Source organism: Apostichopus japonicus, chromosome 7 (assembly GCF_037975245.1).
Source record: "Apostichopus japonicus isolate 1M-3 chromosome 7, ASM3797524v1, whole genome shotgun sequence".
Classification (NCBI taxonomy): domain Eukaryota; kingdom Metazoa; phylum Echinodermata; class Holothuroidea; order Aspidochirotida; family Stichopodidae; genus Apostichopus; species Apostichopus japonicus.
In genome coordinates this window covers 12,580,358-12,600,514 of record NC_092567.1, presented here as the reverse complement: position 1 = coordinate 12,600,514, position 20,157 = coordinate 12,580,358, and the positions used below count along the sequence as shown (strand labels likewise).

Here is a 20,157-nt window from a genome sequence, read left to right as displayed (position 1 = left end):
CAACATGGCAAGATAAGCTGCACTTCCTGTTTGAAGTTGCCAAAATTTGGTGATGGAGTGCAACCATATGTTGTTCTTTTAAACTAATAAAACTTGTCAGCAACAATGAAAGTAGACAAAAACATCAAACATTTCAAGTGAAGAACAAGATTTTCCATTTATGTTTGTGGAGCCAAAAAAAACTGGATTATCCAACTGGATTATACCAATAGAAACTTTGCTCATTAATAGTTTAATACTAGACAAATGATTGCAACAAATAGTCTGTTGATGAGACTGAAAGTAATGCAAACTGTATAAGTGAGGATATGATATCGCTTGGTGAAAAAAGACAATGTTTTTAATCAAATTGCAAGGAAAACCTATAGTATCAAATCAAATTCTTTGAAGTGCTTGTAAAGCTTTTAAAAAACATCTTTAAAATAAATGTAGGTATTTGCATATGAAAATCTTGCAAGTGTGATTGTTTGAGTAATTTGCTTGTTTCCAGACCTTGGAGTGGGCGTCCTTGGAGCGGACGATCTGTAACGTCTGCTGCTTCATCCAAACGATTCTCACAGTCTAAAGGACTCTACAAGAAGCAACCTAAGGTGATAAGAGCCATGGCATTCAAGAATGGATTAAGGGACCAGGGTTACCGTATTACAGCTCCAACACTGAAAGTGGTAGGTTGGACTATTGCATAGTTCTTAAGAGTAATCCCCATATAAAGAGACTCACTTCACTTCAAGTTCACTTACCATACACATGTACCAGTGTATGTCTGTCAATGTTATTTAAACCTCAGTACAATCACATTGCTTGTATGGCATATTTGAAATGTATGAATCTTTATAAACATGTAAGTGTATGAGAGGATTTTCAGTTATGGACTTGGGTATCAAAAACAGATGCTCTTTGATAAAGATAGGTTTTGTTCATAGTATGGTATCACCAAACATTGTTGATAGTGTACTGTTCTGGTTCTAGGCAAACTATGTTAACAAATTGTGAGGGTTTACATGATTATCAAGAAAGGAAGAGAAACACAATCTGTTCAAGTGATTAATTACCCCATTAAAAGTATAGATTTAATATCTGCTCTATATTACTGCCAACACAAACAAATACACAATGTAGAAGTAATACATGTTACATGATATGAATATTCATACTTGATGTGTAACTGGATGGAATATAAAATATTATACACTTGATCTAGGCACCTGAAATTGTGTTTATAAATACAAGAAACTTGAATGATAATGTTAACAATGTTTCACTGGGAATAAGTGATCCAGTGATTGCATTGTAAAATGCCCAACAAAATAGACAAAAGCTATACAATTGCAAAAGATGTGTGTGTAGGAGACTTTCAATGCAGTAACTATGGTATTTTTTGAGACAAAGCCTAGACCCTTCAAAACTGATATGAAATGTTTAATCACTAAATTAAAAAAATGTAACATTGGAATTGGTTTTAGATACTATATTCCTTTCTGTTCAGTTTCTAGAATATTGTACCCTAAAGTTGGACCTCAAGTTTGCAGCAAGGAGAATGTTTCTTATTGATGGAACAGAACTTAAGACAGCCGAAGAAATTCCTAAAGATGCTGAAATTTTCATTTCTTGTGGGGAACCCTTCAAGGATCCAGTTGCATCTGCCAAAGGTATACTTGCTACTCTCTATCTTTCTAGTTGTACAGTTTTATCAGAAATGACTGATTTATGGTGTTTTGAAATAGGTGTGGGCTGGGGCTGGGTGGGGGTTGGGGGGGGGGGAGGGTGGTGCATCATGAAGGTTCGACTTGAAGTAATGGAAGGTGTATAATTAATTTAAAAAAAAATCAACTTGTTGAAACATTTCCAAATGGCTTATATTATAACTAACAGATATCTAATTTTACCAGTAGTTACAGACTAATTATCTTTAGTTCCCAAGGGTTAGGAAACCAACAGAAGCTGATTTGAATCAATCTCACATAATGATTGTTGATGACAATGACAACTGCTTATTTCAAGCCCTGTCTTTTCATGAGTGTGCAGAGATCAATGGGACAGGCGTGTAATTACCCCATAACATTCCCATTCAGCGGATGAGAGAGTATCTCATCGTTTGGCTACTCATTCAAATTCTGAAGGAGGTGAAGGCACACCGTCAGTCATCACTGCAGTGCAGCCATGTTGAACAAAGCTGTTTTAAAAGAAACTGAATAAAACAGAACCAATCCCCCATTGTCAAATTTGCAAATCAAAAATACCAAATCCATGGAAGACCCTGCTCATCAATACTACACAGTAGCAATAGAACCTGGTTCCTGGTAAGGTTTCGAGAACCAGAGAGGTTGTGGTATGGAGATACTAACAGAGCTCTACAAAAGCACCATGGGCCAACTATTTTGTCTAATCTCAGATGATATTTTCATATTCACTGATTTTCAAAAGAGTAATTTCCCAAAGGGGAGCAAGTTTATCTAGTGTTGTATTGGTTACTTTATTATTTGTTTAGAGATTAAACTGAAGAATGCTGACCGCCATAGATAACTGTCTTGAAATCCTAACACAGAGGTGATCTTTCTTAACATGCTTTTCAGTTTTGTTATGCCAAGATACTATTGTCTTTTTCTTTCTGTATTAAATAATTGTTTACTTGCTTATTACAGGCACAGCTCATAAGAATATCCACGCCATGTGGACATTGAATGGTGTTCAGTTACCAACAGATCAGAAGAAGAAGAAACCGAGAAATCAACTGTCTAGGAGAATGAGGTATACATGAAACTTAACCAGCAGTTTAGTAACATAAGCTGTGAGACTTAACCAGCAGTTAAGTAACATAAGCTGTGAGACTTAACCAGCAGTTTAGTATAATAAGCTGTGAGACTTAACCAGCAGTTTAGCATCTTTATCAAAAGCACCAATGAAAGCATCTTTATCCTAAAGCACCAATGAAAGCATCTTTATCCTAAAGCACCCATGAAAGCATCTTTATCCTAAAGCACCAATGAAAGCATCTTTATCCTAAAGCACCAATGAAAGCATCTTTATCCTAAAGCACCAATGAAAGCATCTTTATCCTAAAGCACCAATGAAAGCATTTTTATCTTAAAGCACCAATGAAAGCATCTTAATCTTAAAGCACCAATGAAAGCATCTTTATTAGAAAGCACCAATGAAAGCATCTTTATCCTAAAGCACCAATGAAAGCATCTTTATTATAAAGCACCAATGAAAGCATCTTTATTATAAAGCACCAATGAAAGCATCTTTATCCTAAAGCACCAATGAAAGCATCTTTATCTTAAAGCACCAATGAAAGCATCTTAATCTTAAAGCACCAATGAAAGCATTTTTATCCTAAAGCACTGTTGAAAGCATCTTTACCCTAAAGCACCAATGAAAGAATTTTTATCTTAAAGCACCAATGAAAGCATCTTAATCTTAAAGCACCAATGAAAGCATCTTTATTATAAAGCACCAATGAAAGCATCTTTATCCTTAAGCACCAATGAAAGCATCTTTATTATAAAGCACCAATGAAAGCATCTTTATTATAAAGCACCAATGAAAGCATCTTTATCCTAAAGCACCAATGAAAGCATCTTTATCTTAAAGCACCAATGAAAGCATCTTAATCTTAAAGCACCAATGAAAGCATCGCTATCCTAAAGCACTGTTGAAAGCATCTTTATCCTAAAGCACCAATGAAAGCATCTTGTTCCTAAAGAACCAATGAAAGCATCTTTATCCTAAAGCACCAATGAAAGCATCTTTTCAGTTGGTTCAGTATATTGCAAGTCATTAACTTTTTATTTTCTCACCAGGAAAATGTTGTCATCTGACATGAGGAGAATTTTAATATTTTGTAACGGAGATGGAAGCGAAATGCACGAAATGTTGGCCTCTCCAGGTCAGTTTGGAAAGGTGAGTTATGTCAATGTCTTTAATGCTGTTATGTCTTTAATTCTGTTATAGTTTTAATATTTAATGGAAGGAAAAGGTGGGAGTTTATCTTGCATGGAGATATTCCCTAAAGAGAGAATAGTCCAGAGGTTTTACATATTACTGATAGAATACTTGAAAATACAAAACAATGCTTCACCAAAGCATCCATGTACTCATATGAATTATAGGTAAATAGAAAATGACATTAAAATATAACGTCAACCACCCAAACTGTTGAACAGCAGGAACATGGTGGTGATATATGCTTTGGTAAAGTGTTTTTTTCTCTTTATTTTTTTTTTTGTGGATGGGGAGGGGGGTGGGGAGGAGGCATAGCTGTGATCAATATGGCAATCTCCATCTTTTAAGTGTTAATGCAACACACATTTGTCCAGGTATTAAAGCAATGCGACTCTGTAAACAGGAGAAAATATATAGACTATACACTAGGTCTATAAGTAGGTATATGCGCAAGGTCATGCTAATAAAGGCTTCAGAATTTAAAAAGATTCCTGACTGGACATATGTATGTATAGGTGGTAGGGGGGGTTGGGGGGGGCACGGGCATGGCCCTGTGCAAATGCCACTGACGTTTAAAATCATAGACATGGAATCATCATGAACAGTACCATGACTGTACCATGAGTTGATCTAATCCCCCCAGGTGTGTGTACATATCCCCCCCCCCCCAGGGTGTGTGCATGCTTGTGAGCTCTTTTCACAGGCTCCTGTTACTTCAGATATCTGTAAGAGTACAGAGCACATACATTAAGACTGATATCACAGCGCCCTTTGTTAAAATGCTGGATAGCCCTGTTATTACTCTACTTTGATTTTTAATAAGCAAACCTTAGTTGATTAATGATTTTTGGGTTACAAATGTGATAATATCCATCCATCCATCACTGTATCAAATCACTGCTGTGTTTTTATTAACAAGATTAAAAAAACAATCCTTTGTTGTCTGCTGACAATTTGTTAATGATTAATATCAACTACTTGTCAACAAAGCTTGTTGTCATGGTAATCTTTCCTTTACACATAATATGCTCCATAACAACTGGATTTCACTGTCAGGAAATAATGCTAAATCCTGTATTTTTGTCTTCAATTTTTTTCAATTTTTCATAGTTTTTGGATGGATGCACCTTGAAGCTTGGCCTCACCTCACCAGCTAGGGTTGCCTACATGGGTGATGGAACCGTTATTGAGACCATTGATTCAAGTAAGCAGCAGCTTGATACTAAGGTTTATTTCATAATAACTTCAAACTGTTTCCTTGTAGCTACCAAATCAACAGCAGTTTAATATACCATCATTCATGGTGTGTGGTAAGGAGCAGGATATTGGCAGTGACATTAAGAACTTGAACACATGAAAAGAAAATTATAGGCATGAATTCAGTACCTATCATTAGCTCAGTATTACACTTCATCAGCAAATCTTCTGTGGTTCCCCCTGTAGCCTGTCGTATGTTATAATGCAGGAACTACTAGTGAGAACTTGATTTAAGCCAGTAGAATTTTCTCCTTACTTTAGGGAGGATAAGAAAGGGATTGGAAGTAATGTTTGTAAATTATACAGATATTGGTTGTTAGTATGATGTATGTGTGTATCCCTTTACATGCCTTTCAGTGCTAATCTGTATTCATGCTTAGTATTATATGTGTGTACATATCCCATTACATACCTATCAGCACTAGTCTGTATGCATGCTTAGTACTGTGTGTACATATCCCATTACATACCTATCAGCACTAGTCTGTATGCATGCTTAGTACTGTGTGTACATATCCCATTACATACCTATCAGCACTAGTCTGTATGCATGCTTAGTACTGTGTGTACATATCCCATTACATACCTATCAGCACTAGTCTGTATGCATGCTTAGTACTGTGTGTACATATCCCATTACATACTGTACCTATCAGCACTAGTCTGTATGCATGCTTAGTACTGTGTGTACATATCCCATTACATACCTATCAGCACTAGTCTGTATGCATGCTTAGTACTGTGTGTACATATCCCATTACATACCTTTCAGAACTAATCTGTATGCATGCTTGGTATTATATGTGTGTACATACATACCTTTCAGTACTAATCTGTATGCATGCTTAGTACTGTATTTACATATCCCATTAAATACCTTTCAATACTAATCTGTATACATTCTTAGTAGTATATGTGTGAACATATCCCATTGCATACCTTTCAGTACTAATCTGTATGCATGCTTAGTACTGTGTGTACATATCCCATTAAATACCTTTCAATACTAATCTGTATACATTCTTAGTAGTATATGTGTGAACATATCCCATTGCATACCTTTCAGTACTAATCTGTATGCATGCTTAGTACTGTGTGTACATATCCCATTACATACCTTTCAGTACTATCTCTATGTTTTCAAGGCTGTTTATTGGTTTTATTTTTCAGTACCAAAGTTAGATGCTTGCCTTCAGTCCACTATAACTCCAGTTTATGGACCTGTATGGGTGTCAAAGGGAGAAGCATTTAGTCCAGGTGGTGCTAAAGGTTTGTTATATTTAAACCAGCATTGTAAAGATTTGTGTAAATGTTTGGACTGTTGTCACTGTTATTATGCTTGAGTATTTAAATACAATACTTACATTACTGATGCTACCTTCCATGCTGTTACCCTAGCCTGTTGATTAAGAACTATACCAGGGATGTTCAGTCCATTACTTTCATGTATTGTGTGACAGCAGAGGCATATCTGAGTAAGATATGGGGTGGGGGAAGGTATGTTACATAAAAGTTGTGCACCAGACTCTTGATTTCCCAATGACCAGTTTGTAAATATAGATGCGGGATGTTTGATACTTAACTCACAAATATCATCCTTTTTGGACCAACATCAGTATCAGAGTTTGAGAAATGAAAAGTGATGCCAACTATGCTAGAAGAATCTGTTAGTATTGATATACATGTTACTACTTGAAGTAGCAGTAACGTTTATTTGGCGATCATTCCCTAGACTTCCTTCAAGTTACAGTCAAGCATTGCCGAGACAAGGAAAGGGAAGGACAAAAATATAAGAAGCAGCTCCAGCTAGCTCTGGATGAAGACTTTGAGGATGTTACCATCACTAAACTCCTCTCTATGAAACAAGATGAACTAGAATTTGAGTTGAAAGAAGTAAGAGCAATTCAAAGATGTTAATGTAGTAGTTAATGTCATAGCAATGGAGTCATTTTCTTGGCTTGATACATAAGAAGATAAAACAATGGTATATAGTTTATTCTTAGTTTTTGTTGTTGAGAGGATAACCAAACAGTCAGAACAATCTATGAAATGCTGTTTAAAGTATCTAGTTTGGGTTTTGTGACATTATTCTTATAAATTATTAGCACAGCTATCAGTAAGGAATGCTATGCACTTAATGATGATAAGAGCATTAGCTGTCACTCTGATAGGTAACTGCAACAGTCCATTGTTTCTTTATAGTGTGTAGGTGTAGGCGTGTAGGTGTAGGTGTTTGTCCCCTACATATGTCATTGACACCCTCCAGTAGGTTTGAGAAACACTCCTCTCACTTATTATTTCTGTACTCTGTTTTTGTCGAGGGGTAGTACCTATCAAAATGCATGCAACTTCTGTATTACAACATTGAGTGATTATAGGCAGGTTTCTTTCTTCAAAGCTGGATGCATTTAGTTTGGCACTTAGGAAAATGCTGTCTGAATGAAAGTAACTTGAATTTGTTACAATAGTGGCAAGTGTTCTCATTGTTCTCTTTTCATTCCCCCCTCCCCCCCCCCCCAGACGGAGAATGGAGTTCAGCAATTCACAGAGACAAGGAAGAAACTCAAAGACATTTTGAATGAAATAGCAGACTCAGCCTCCCAGGAGAAGGTGAGATATATATTGTGTTATATATGTGTTATGTATGAGATATATATGTCCAGATGATTGGTTTATCTTTCATTATGACATCCTGCATAAGGGTGACAGTGTACAGTGTAGGCTGTTAACTGTGGTGTGACATCTTACTTGTGTGTATTATAGCCTAGCTATGTATATATATATATATTAGATCCTCCTGCGAGCAGGAACTCACAAGGAAGCCTCATTCTCTTTCATTCATATTTAACGTCCATGATTATGAATTGTCAATTGTCAACAACTCTGTAACTGGGCGACATACATTAATCTGGGAGTGACTTGAACTGGGGACCTTATGATTGAAAGGCACCGGCGTTAACCACTGAGCTAACACTCCACTGTGACAATTGAACGCATTCAATATGTGACAATTGAATGCATACATCTCACTTTCCAGGGTATGCTTGGCTCCCATCTTGTATTTCTACTGTTTAAGGATATCATGCAATTTAAAGAAAGAATAGAAGCTATCATTACTTGTCTATAGTTTGAATTTTTAAATTCATATACCTGCAGTTAATATATATTATTACCATCACCATAGCAATGATAATAATATTACTTGTGTCTTCCAGGAATCTGATCACCCTAACTCATATGACTGACAGTCTGCCCTTTATTAAGTATGCATTCTGTTAAAGACTTACTTCAGAATAAGAGACTAACATGTCTCAAGAGTTTAATTGAGATCATATGTATCCCATGGATGCCAAATAAAAAGATATGCTCAAAAGTCATAAAAAAATGAAGTTAATTGGATTTTCAGAGCTGGAAGCATCAATCAGTCATGTAATATCCAACTACATGATTGGTAAACACAAGATCTTTGTTTGAAGATAAAATATGGATGGTTTATAATTTCCCTGAGGGAGGATTTCAGAATCTTTTCATCTGAGATTTAATTGACTTTACATTGTTCATGTTGTATTTTGGGTAGAGCACATTAGATGTATATATTTTCAATACAATGTTATCCTTTTTATTGATTACAGGAATACGGGTCGACGTTTAAGATGCAACACATACCAGAGATTGAATCTACACATAGACTTGTAGGTCAGCAAGGTTTGAGGTTAAAGGTTAGCAACATTTGTACTCTCTGTGGTTGTCACACAGCATTGCAGAGTGATTGTTCATAGTATTACTGTGAAAGTGTTTAGAAGGCTAAAGGACTCTTTTTTTTATGCAGTGTTTTCAAATTTATTGTCCCTAAAGTGAAATGGAATGACCTTTTAATTTGCCAAATAAAAATATCTGTCCTGAATTCTTAAATTGAATCAAATTTCTTACAAATTTGTCTCTTTTTGTGAACCCTTACATTGTTGGGAATTTGTATGTAAATGTGAACATTGTTGGGACTTTGTATGTTAATGTGAACTCTTACATTGTTGGGAATTTGTATGTTAATGTAAACTCTTACATTGATGAGAATTTGTATGTTAATATTTACCTTTTTATATTGTATACATTTGTTACAATGTTGGAGAGACTGGAGGAAAAAAAAATAACAACCCCAAAACCAGATAAATGTTGTAACATCAAATCTTTCTTTCATAGGTTTATGAGAATGGGAGAAATGATGGAGAACAGATAGTTTTCTTTAACCTAAAGGAAGCCTCTAAAGGTGTCAATGATAACAGGACCCTCATCATGGAAAGGGTAGGTAAAAGCACTGATTGAGGACGCTGATTAGGTAGAAGCCTGTATGGAGTTAAACGAGCCTGTGCTTATCATCAGCGTTGAACTGATTTATTATACTACAATGAAAGTTACAACACCTTCACCTAAGCTAGTATTCAAGCTTCTTAATGTGTGATTTCAGTGGACAGCCTTATAATCAACTCAATATACACTGACAATGTGTTGAGTGGTACTCTTTCAGGAAAGTGAAACTGAGAGTGTTTTACTAAATTGGTAATCACATTGTCCATGGGTATTGACTGAAGTAACAGGTACTGGAATTATTGTAAACCTTTATCTGCTTAAACTATCCCTCAATGTATTATGTCTAGCAATATGTTCTCATTGATGTGGGACTTGTACATTTTGTTGTATATTTAGTTATTATTTTTCACTTACTAAATGTCATTTGTCAACACTGTTCATTTAGAAAGAAAAAACTGAGTGAGCCATACATCTAAATCTATGGTATGCCATAAATTCTGTAATACCATAAAATAAGTTTTTTAGTGGGAATGTGGTCTTCTATATCCTGATTTGTCATTTAACCTACACACTAGGGCTGTGTGATAGTTTAACAGTCTGGTTTTACGTTCATTTGTAGTTGCTTGACACCATTACACGATGGATACACTTAGAACAGAACACAACAGCACTCAGCACAGTGGTTACAACCATCTTTAACTCTCATGGGGAACCTATCAACGATGTCTTCCAGCTCCAGAATGATCAAGAAATATGGATATCATTTGGAGAGCTGTTCAAGGATCCAAACGGTAAGTAGTAGTAGTAGTATTAAGTTGAGTCTCATCTATCCGACATGCTCAGTGATTAACCTCCGACACGTATCACGATCTTGCGCAAGGTTTATTGCTTCCTCGAAATTGTTAATGTTAACGTCCTTAAATTGCGACTTTATTTTTCCAAGCAAGGTAGTCTTGGGCCTTCCTACTGGCTTAGCAGTATGTCTCAATGCTTCTCTTAAAGCAACCTTTGCTGGAACGTCCTCCTGGAGTCTTGCTACATGACCGAAAAATCTCAATCTTCTATGTGCGACTATGGATGACCAAGGTGTTTGGTTTGTTTCGTTGTATAGCTCATCATTTGATAACCAATTATTATTGGTCCATCTAATGTTGAGAATATTACGAAGTCGTCTCCTTTTGAAAATTGTCAATTTTGCGAACAAGATCCTTCGTTGTGCCCCACAGATTGCAATTGTACAAAGAAATACTCTTTAATAAAGCCTCGAAAATCTTTGTGCTTGCTGACAGGAAAGTTTGCTAATTGTCAGGCAGTTGTAGGCTTTATTTGACATATATCATCCTCAGTGTTTGGTTTTGTTTCTTTTGTAGTTTATTGTTTACAACTCACCTTGGACAGAGCTAGACTGTGCAACCTATGTGGTGAGAGGAACACAGCCATCAGAGAACCTATTAATATTGATGAGATACCAGACGGTGGAGAGAGGTAATATGGCTCTCTTTGATTTCCTTCGTTCTTAAACTATTTGGTTAAATGTCTAACATATTCTCCATTTCTTCTGGGTTTAGTTTATATAGGAAGCACCCTTGATATACTTACATACAATGTTCTATTTAGTTTTCATCATTCATCCTAGACAAGTAATCTTAATTATAAGGTTTGAAACATGTTTTCACTGTATATTGTAAATTGGAACATAATACAATGACATTCAGGGGAAATAATACAAATGTCAGCTTGGTTTTTAATATGGAAGTATCAAGCTGATATTGTGTTACTTATTGCATAGGTCAGAAAGTAAAGCCTGTGTATAGATTATAAAACTGTTACATACTATTATCAGTTACTGAGTTTGTAATTTATACTTTCATAAAAGTCCCATTTGAAGCAGATATGGACTGGTTTAATTAGTTTCATGTGAATGATTAAATTGACTTATAGGCATACACTTTGGCATGTGAGTGAGGGAGCCCAGAGGAGTATGAGATGGCTGAATTACAACATGATTATATTGACCTATAGGCATACACTTTGGCATGTGAGTGAGGGAGCCCAGAGGAGTATGAGATGGCTGAATTACAACATGATTATATTGACCTATAGGCATACACTTTGGCATGTGAGTGAGGGAGCCCAGAGGAGTATGAGATGGCTGAATTACAACATGATTATATTGACCTATAGGCATACACTTTGGCATGTGAGTGAGGGTGCCCCAGAGGAGTATGAGATGGCTGAATTACAACATGATTATATTGACCTATAGGCATACACTTTGGCATGTGAGTGAGGGAGCCCCAGAGGGGTATGAGATGGCTGAATTACAACATCCCGGCTGTTACAATCAAGATGAACTGATGACCAAGAATGATGCCATACAGAAACTAGAGGATGCAAAGATGAATGAACTTAGCATTGACAATCATTTCCTCTATTTTAAGGTGAGGTCATCTCATGTTATGATTATTATTATATTTGCCTTTGATTAAGGTTTCGTAGACATACATATGTGTAATCTACAGTACAACCTCACCAACTGCATTTATTGCAGATTACGTATGTGAACAGAGAAGTTATTTTATTTTTTTATTTTTATTAAATGTAATTTATCAAAGGGATCCATTTTGGCTATAAAAAGATTGACTTTTAAATATCTTTTGTTGATTTTTGTGTGCATTTTGTTGAGAAGGTTAATTAACAAACCTTTATTTGTAATGATATTAGCATGGTCATACAAACTGAGGACAACTTAAAGAGTGTCTCAATGTTGTTTCACAAGAATGAATCGACCAGAGCTGGTATAGCTTGGCAAGAATGCTTCAATGAAATCATCAATAAAACTATGACTACCTTCCTCTGTTTTAAAACTGTGACTACCTTACTCCCTTATAAAACTATGACTACCTTCCTCTGTTTTAAAACTGTGACTACCTTACTCCCTTATAAAACTATGACTACCTTCCTCTGTTTTAAACTGTGACTACCTTACTCCCTTATAAAACTATGACTACCTTCCTCTGTTTTAAATTGTGACTACCTTATAAAACTATGACTACCTTCCTCTGTTTTAAATTGTGACTACCTTATAAAACTATGACTACCTTCCTCTGTTTTAAAACTGTGACTACCTTACTCCCTTATAAAACTATGACTACCTTCCTCTGTTTTAAATTGTGACTACCTTATAAAACTATGACTACCTTCCTCTGTTTTAAATTGTGACTACCTTATAAAACTATGACTACCTTCCTCTGTTTTAAATTGTGACTACCTTATAAAACTATGACTACCTTCCTCTGTTTTAAACTGTGACTACCTTACTCCCTTATAAAACTATGACTACTTTCCTTTGTTTAATGTTCTTCAGGATGATCCTAGTAAAGTGCTCTATTCTGAACTCTCAGTTCAAACCAAAAGAAAAATTGGAGACAGGGAAGTCTGGCCAAGACAAGCTCAGTCATGGGTAATCAACAAGGTAGGTCAAAGGTCAAATCAAATGCATAGGAATTATTCTTGAGGGTTTATTATATATACACATAATCCCCATGATTTGAGTGATATCCATATTTTATGACTGGTGAATTCGAGCTAAAATTCATTGATATTAATTCATCTACACATGACTTATGTATAGGGGAAAATTCACCTTATTTTCCAAACTTTATGTTCCATTCATTCTAAGTTCCATGCCATGATGTTGATCTTGTATTGTATGTCCTTTCAGCGAGGTCAAATCTATTCCAGGGCATTTCCTCAGATGGCTTTGACTGTTCTTGAGAAACAGCCGCGATTCAGAAAGGTTTTCCTGGATGGAAAGACAGAAGCTGATGGATATGCTGTTGGATTAGAGAAAAGGTTACTCTAATCTTCTCTTATCTCACTGTTTGCCTTCATAAGGCCCATACACAATTATCTGTTTATTCTAGCCATGCAGTATGCTCCATCTATATAGTGTCCATTCATTACTTATTAACCAATCAGTATGTTTCTTTCATTACTTATTAACAAATTAGTATGTTTCTTTCATTACTTATTAACCAATCAGTATGTTTCTTTCATTACTTATTAACAAATTAGTATGTTTCTTTCATTACTTATTGACCAATCAGTATGTTTCTTTCATTACTCAGATCACCCACTCCTCTGTTTATTTTTGTATATTTTAATCCCTGACCATATTTTATACTACTTGTGCACTCTTTATTTGCCCTTTATTCACTATTTTCATGGCCATTCAAACCTTGTAGTACTGGCATAGGCTTTACACAAACAAGTACACAGGTTCTACGTCAGTGCTTCTCTGGTCATATCTGCAATACTTGCTCTAAGATTGATTTATAATGGAACTCTTTGTGAAAATTTATCTTCCTTTCAGGTCATCAGCTGGTATGCTCCAGGAGTGGTCTTTCTCAAATGATGGCAGAATTTTCTCAAAGGTGTGGACTGTTCTTAAAATTTAAATTTATGTCCAAGTCATCATCAAGGAGCCTTTTCTTTTATAATATTGTCTAAATATGATATGATGTGGTATGGTATTGACAATCTTTCTATAACCATATGATTTACTACTAGTTGTTTAAATATTCCTTTTTGGTCCTTTGAAGAATGTTCAGTTTGAATCATGTGAGCATTATAGATTCATGTAAGGAAAAAAACTTATCAAGTATAGAAAATAAAAGGATGTAAGATAAGGAACACAAATTGGACTAAAATATTCTAGGCATTATAAATTGATGAATATGAGCAATACAGATCTGATAGAGTATAATTTAATCTGTTCCTTCTCAGACATACCCTGAATTAGCTCTAACTTATGTTGAGGAGAGGAGTTCTTCTGATGTAACCATGGTTACTGCTCAAGGTGATCAAATGGGAGAGACTACAGATGCTGATTGGCTGGGAATGAACCAATCAGAATCTGGCAATCAACCTGATGAATATTCAATCCCTGATAATGATGGATCAGATGGCCTAAGCTCCAAACTCAGTCAGTGGTTGAGTGAGTCAAAGGAGTTCAAAGGTCAACATATTGTATTGGCAGCAGTTTCAGCACTACCAAGCAGACACCCTTGGGCCAAGTCTCAAAGGTATGATAAACTTATGAATTTGCTATGAAGGTGTGCATGCGTGGACTTGTCTATTTCTATCAGTGAACTCTTTTGAATTTTTTTTCTCCATTGTTTCTAATTTTTAGTTTTTGTTTCACGCCATAGAAATATTTTTGGTTAATTAATATTATGCAACAGCAGAAAAATTGTATTAAGTATAACTGGTATTTGTAGCAGTTCTTTGTTGCCATTTCATACATAAGCAATTGATAACAGACATTGTCTTGTTTGCAACAACTCAAATTGTTGCAAGAGTGATGTATGGTGTTACTACATCTCCTGTTCATATACAGCTGATCATTGTTTTGTGCAAACTGTAAATTGAGACTGTAAAGCTGGATTTGTGCACTTCACAGAACGTGCACAACATGAATAACTTTAGAGGAAACAAACTTGATCTGGCCCCATCTTTTAGCTGGTTATTTTCAAAAGAATAGTTTTCATTAAAACAGTCTATCATCTCTTAATATATGCAGATATTACCTCTAGAGAGCTTTTAATGAAACCTCACACTTGGATTTATATAGTACACACTGGTGGTTATCTACAAATTAATGTCTGAGAGAATCATCTCGAATATAAAATGTTTTAATTATTATGAATGCCTGATGAATGGTGAATTTGTTACTTTGCTAATGCCACCCTGGGCCTTATGTTTTCTCTTTGTATCTGGATATTTGCAGGTGGGCATTGAAACAGGAAAAGTTTGAAAACTTAGGTCAATGGAAGCACTCAGTGGTGACCAATCCAGAATGGAACAAATTAGCATATTCCTGGCCGATCCTTGAAGATGAATCTTGGAATGATGAATTTGATTGGCCGATGGAGGGATACCTCATAGCATATGCTCCGCCTCTCAAGAAAAACAAAGAGAAATCCTCCGGTGAAAATTTACTTGGAACTGAGAATGAAGAGACTGTAGCCCCTGTACGAAGTAAGCTGACCAGTTCATGCTTATTTATAAATCTTGTTCTATTTCTGAGCTTGAAACAGCTGAATCACTTGCAAGAACAACATGAGAAGTTATGTTTCCAATTTCAAATGTTAAAAAGACAATTGCAGTTCAAGTATAGCACCCTCTATGTCATTTAATGGACAAGTTAATATGTCAATTTCACTGTTTTAATTGATTATACTTGTCAAAGTATGCAGAATATAGATCAATGCCTTCAAAATAAGCAACACTGCATTTGTGCCACGTATCCCCACTATTACAGTAAACAAATTGAAAACAAAACATGTTTTTTTTAAGTCAGATTTTCCTGCCCACTGTTATGAGGTGTTTCGTTATTGTATTCATCTTTGGAATAGACCATTGGTTTTGCATGTTGGTTTAATTTTTAATTTTTAAAACACCTTTTATAATTTTTAATTGATAAGAAGTGGTACAGTTCCTAAAACTTCTTGCAATTTCCACTCTGAGTTTTGGTTTGCATTATCGGATATTGTGTTTGTAACAGGTCTTCATCAAACGCCCATATAACCTTTGATGAAGGGAATTTGAGCAATGTTAAGCAATGTGGATGGACTCTTCGTTTATCTGCTATGTGCGTTTTGTTTACAGCTGCTCCTCTGAGGTTACAAGTCCTGAAGAACGGTGAGAGGGACATGACCAGATCTGCATGGGTTGTGGGACCTGACTTGACAAATGTAAGTACAGCCAATGAACTCATTAACACATGCTGGGAGTTACATCTATAGTCATTCTGATCGGCAACATATTCTGTTAAGTTGACCATCAGTTAGGACTGGGATGGTTGGGTGGGGGTGGGGTGGGTAGGGGGGCCACTGAGTTCATGCCAAATACATGGAAAGTCTTCTTACCATGAGAATGCCCTCTTTACTATTTGGTCAGATTTACTCCTTTTACATGATTACACACTGATGAGAGAGTCATGCAAGTTTGGTGTTTGGTTTAGCCCATGTAATTAAATATTAACAGTGTATTTAGTGAATTATTAGAAATGAAAAATGCTTTGCTTTCATTTTATTTCTTTATTTTATTACAATGTTCATATGTGGAATAAAGTTAATATTAATTAATATGTGTTCACGTACATTGCAAAGGAAGTGACCTTAAAAACACTTGTAGTCTTGTCTAGTATGTCACTCCCAGGCCAAGCAAAGGTTTTGAGAATTTGATTTGGCTTTGAACTTATCTTTCTAATTAGAGGCACTTTGGTTTGAAAATTATCACACAATTTTAAAACTCCAATCCAAGGTCTAACATTGCCAGGGCTTCCTAAGGTGCATGACAAGCAGTTTCACATGCTTTACCTTAATATCAAGTTATCAACCCTAGCCATGTTACTTGTGTTGTAGCAATATGTCACATACCAACAATTTAATAAATGGTTATGTTTTATTGACCAAATCACTACATTTGGTTATAATTTCTAAAATAATTGCTTCTTTTTCAACTGTCTGAAAACTCTGCCAGATGATGAAAGATTTAAATCGGTCCGCCTCAAATGGCAAGAGATTTCACAGGAAGACTCGTTCCTGGGACAAGAGAGGCGGTATTGATGAGGAGCAGAAGAGGGTGGAGAAACTGGAAACAAAAGAAGAAAAACTTAAACAGTTGGAATTTCAACTGGTAAGAGTTAAATATCTTCTTCTTCAATGTAGGTCACCCACGACTCCTTCCAGTGTTCTCTAGTGTAATATTTTTAATAATTTGTTATTACAAGGCCCTTTTATCTAGATACCCTTTTTCATGTTTGTTCGTTTCCTAATATATTTCATCTCCTGTCGTTTTCTTCTACTTTACAACTTTCATCTCTATAAACCAATCTTTGTCCCCAGTTTCTGGATCGTTGTACATCTCTTCTGAATCTGCCATTCGCTGCCCGTCGTTTATACGACCATCAAGGGAAAGAGCATCGCAGCCTAGACAACCTGGAGAGGGACCAGTTAGTCTTTGCCTCTTGCGGGGAGACTTGGAAGGATCCAAACCTCTCCTCTCAGGAACAACAGAGGCGGGTAGTCCTGGCTATGCTGGCTGGAGATATAGATGCTATCAGACAGTTCTGTACTTTGAGGGACCCCGACAGTAAGTAAACTACTTTCATTGATGTCACCTCTGATTGCAAGGATTAACTTGAATGACCTTATAGATAAAATAGCTTAGTCTGTGAGATAACATTATAACGTTCCCAAAACAATAGGCGTATGTTTGTAATAGTAAAGTGTGTGTTATTATTAAATATCAATTATCTAGGGTCTGGACTTCTGCAGAAGAAGTATGGCTTCTTTGAACGCTCATTGTTTGACACATTGACAAGACACAGCATGCCTGTAGAAGTAGCATCACCCAGACTACCGTACATAACAAACCTATTGAATGTTTTGCTCTTAGCTTTAGTACTTGAAGTGGAAGGATCACTTGCTGTTGGGAGCAGGTTAGTTGTAAACCATTGTCCAGTTAGTGATGAGGACCGCCTCCAGTTGACCAAACCAGAGACCCCAGAGGAAGCAGAGGAGGAAGAGGTGGAGATTGATGATGATTTGTCCCAGCATCTCAGGTAAATTACTCTCTCATCAAAACATACTTATTGTACTTGATTTCACTAGCAGCTCAACAGGTACCATACATTGTTTGAATGTGATGGAATTTAGAAATCCTTGCGTGTGAAGAGATGTTTCTAGTCACCTGTGTGTAGCCACCCTCTTTGGTGTGGTTGGGGGGGAGTCAAATTTTACAAGTGTCAGAGGATTTAAGTTTAAATAATGCTTACATTTATATGACTTTTCAAGACACCACATAGGCTCTACTTTCTGTTACCAATTCTTATTATAGAGGCGGGCAGGAGCCCACAAAATTTGCCTGATGTCCAATTTGGGGAAGGTTCTAAGAGGAGTGGAGATCCTTTCAGACCATTTTGTTTTAGTAAGGGGCTTAAATGCAATATGGTGCTAATGTTTCCATAATTTGAACTAAATTGCTAGTGTAAATAACTTGAGCGTGTATGTGCAAGTTTTTCGGTCTGAAAATTGGTATCGAGGGGAGGGGGACATTGCTCCCCCTGTATGGCTATGGTCATATTATCACCACGCACAAGAAATGATAGATTTGTCCCATGCTTGCGTTTAAACACTTTTCTGATCTTTACTATGCTGTCATAGCTTTTGTTGAAAGATTCTATTTTTGGTCTGGCTTGATCCTGTTTGTTTCTCCAGCTCTCATCAAAAGTCCCACTTAAGATCAGAGCAGCACTCGGAAGGATTAAAGTGGCCCTGGGAGAGAGTGGTAAATGTTGACCTGGATAGGGTCACAGAGGTCAACCAGGCAGATCAAAGTGATCAACAATATTCAAGCAATGAACTCTACAAAAAATTCAAGTAAGTTTAAGTTAATCATTTGCCTAAAACAAGAGTTTTCTCCCTCTGTCATAACATCTTCAATCAGGCAAGTGAGCTGAGTTCTAATTAAATCTAGACATTTATTACTCTTTCAACAAGAAGGGTTGAGTTTCTTAGTGGGAAGTAATCTATCCTTAATTATTGATCTACAGAGATACTGCTTATACTACCATTGTGTATTGATTTATAATACTTCTGGGCTCATTGATGAAAAGTATTATTGGTAGCAAACTTCTTCTTGTATAACATGAATTAATTTACCTATAAACCTTGAAGTAACTTCATTCACAACTCATTTCTGATCATATTTTATATTTTGCTTTTCAGACCAAAGAAGAGAAAATCTTCAAATCAATCAAGATTGGTTAAGGAACAGTTTTCATACTACGATGGATTTATTACTTGTAAATCTAACCCTTATCTTGTAGTAGGTTTGGAAAACCCTGAATTAGAATCTTCAGCAGTGATCCTATGTAAGAAGAACACAGAGGATACCTCACAAAGATGGGAAATAGATGAAGAGAATGGGTATGTTGTTATAGGAGTAACATAGTAATTATATTTAAGGATTGTATTGTTTCCTATCTTGTCATTATTTATATGTGTACAACCTTCATAGAGATGGAAGTGAAGGTAATGAAGGGTTTGTACAGTAAATACAGTATTTGCTCAATAGATGTTTGATGACTAGTGTGTTGAATAATAATAATCATTTACTGCCTTTGTATAAGATAAATCAAATGCCGGGATTCCAGCTGTTGTCTCAGAAAGCAAATACCGTGGTGTTTATTGAAACACCTACCAATTATCAAAAATGTCACATAGAATTGTAAGAATTAAGTTTTCTAAGCTCTTCCATTCTAATCACTTCAGTATATGATACCCTAAAAAAATAATTAATTTGATGTTATTTTAATTTCAGATTTATTTGTTCCAAACCTAACCCTGAAATGGTCCTAACTGTAACCATGCCAGCATTTAAAGCAGGCGATGACTCCATTCCTACATCATTTGTTGGACAAGAGGTTGCATTGCAGCCCAAGAGGCAGGAGCAGAATGGACGAGCCAATCAAAAATGGGCATTTGAGAGTGACACGGGCATCATTGATGCATTTGCAACTGAAGTAAAAGACATCGGTAAGAAGTGTGATGCAGTGTCCTAGCTTGAGGGATAGATAAC

General features: G+C 36.0%; 1 protein-coding gene across 1 annotated transcript in view; it reads left to right on the top strand.

The window, feature by feature from the left end:
* The window catches only part of LOC139969371 (doublecortin domain-containing protein 1-like), a 37,008-nt gene that overhangs the window by 3,151 nt on the left and 13,700 nt on the right, over positions 1–20,157 (top strand). The window contains exons 4-28 of the mRNA XM_071974258.1: positions 491–665; positions 1,487–1,649; positions 2,643–2,748; positions 3,804–3,903; positions 5,056–5,149; positions 6,373–6,471; positions 6,935–7,095; positions 7,723–7,812; positions 8,835–8,921; positions 9,400–9,501; positions 10,127–10,298; positions 10,878–10,992; positions 11,774–11,948; positions 12,875–12,982; positions 13,232–13,362; positions 13,883–13,943; positions 14,296–14,594; positions 15,299–15,549; positions 16,180–16,265; positions 17,056–17,211; positions 17,421–17,667; positions 17,974–18,139; positions 18,795–18,956; positions 19,305–19,505; positions 19,900–20,114. Of these exons, the coding sequence (XP_071830359.1) occupies positions 491–665; positions 1,487–1,649; positions 2,643–2,748; positions 3,804–3,903; positions 5,056–5,149; positions 6,373–6,471; positions 6,935–7,095; positions 7,723–7,812; positions 8,835–8,921; positions 9,400–9,501; positions 10,127–10,298; positions 10,878–10,992; positions 11,774–11,948; positions 12,875–12,982; positions 13,232–13,362; positions 13,883–13,943; positions 14,296–14,594; positions 15,299–15,549; positions 16,180–16,265; positions 17,056–17,211; positions 17,421–17,667; positions 17,974–18,139; positions 18,795–18,956; positions 19,305–19,505; positions 19,900–20,114 (3,722 nt within the window). The remainder of the gene's footprint in view (positions 1–490; positions 666–1,486; positions 1,650–2,642; positions 2,749–3,803; positions 3,904–5,055; positions 5,150–6,372; positions 6,472–6,934; positions 7,096–7,722; positions 7,813–8,834; positions 8,922–9,399; positions 9,502–10,126; positions 10,299–10,877; positions 10,993–11,773; positions 11,949–12,874; positions 12,983–13,231; positions 13,363–13,882; positions 13,944–14,295; positions 14,595–15,298; positions 15,550–16,179; positions 16,266–17,055; positions 17,212–17,420; positions 17,668–17,973; positions 18,140–18,794; positions 18,957–19,304; positions 19,506–19,899; positions 20,115–20,157) is intronic.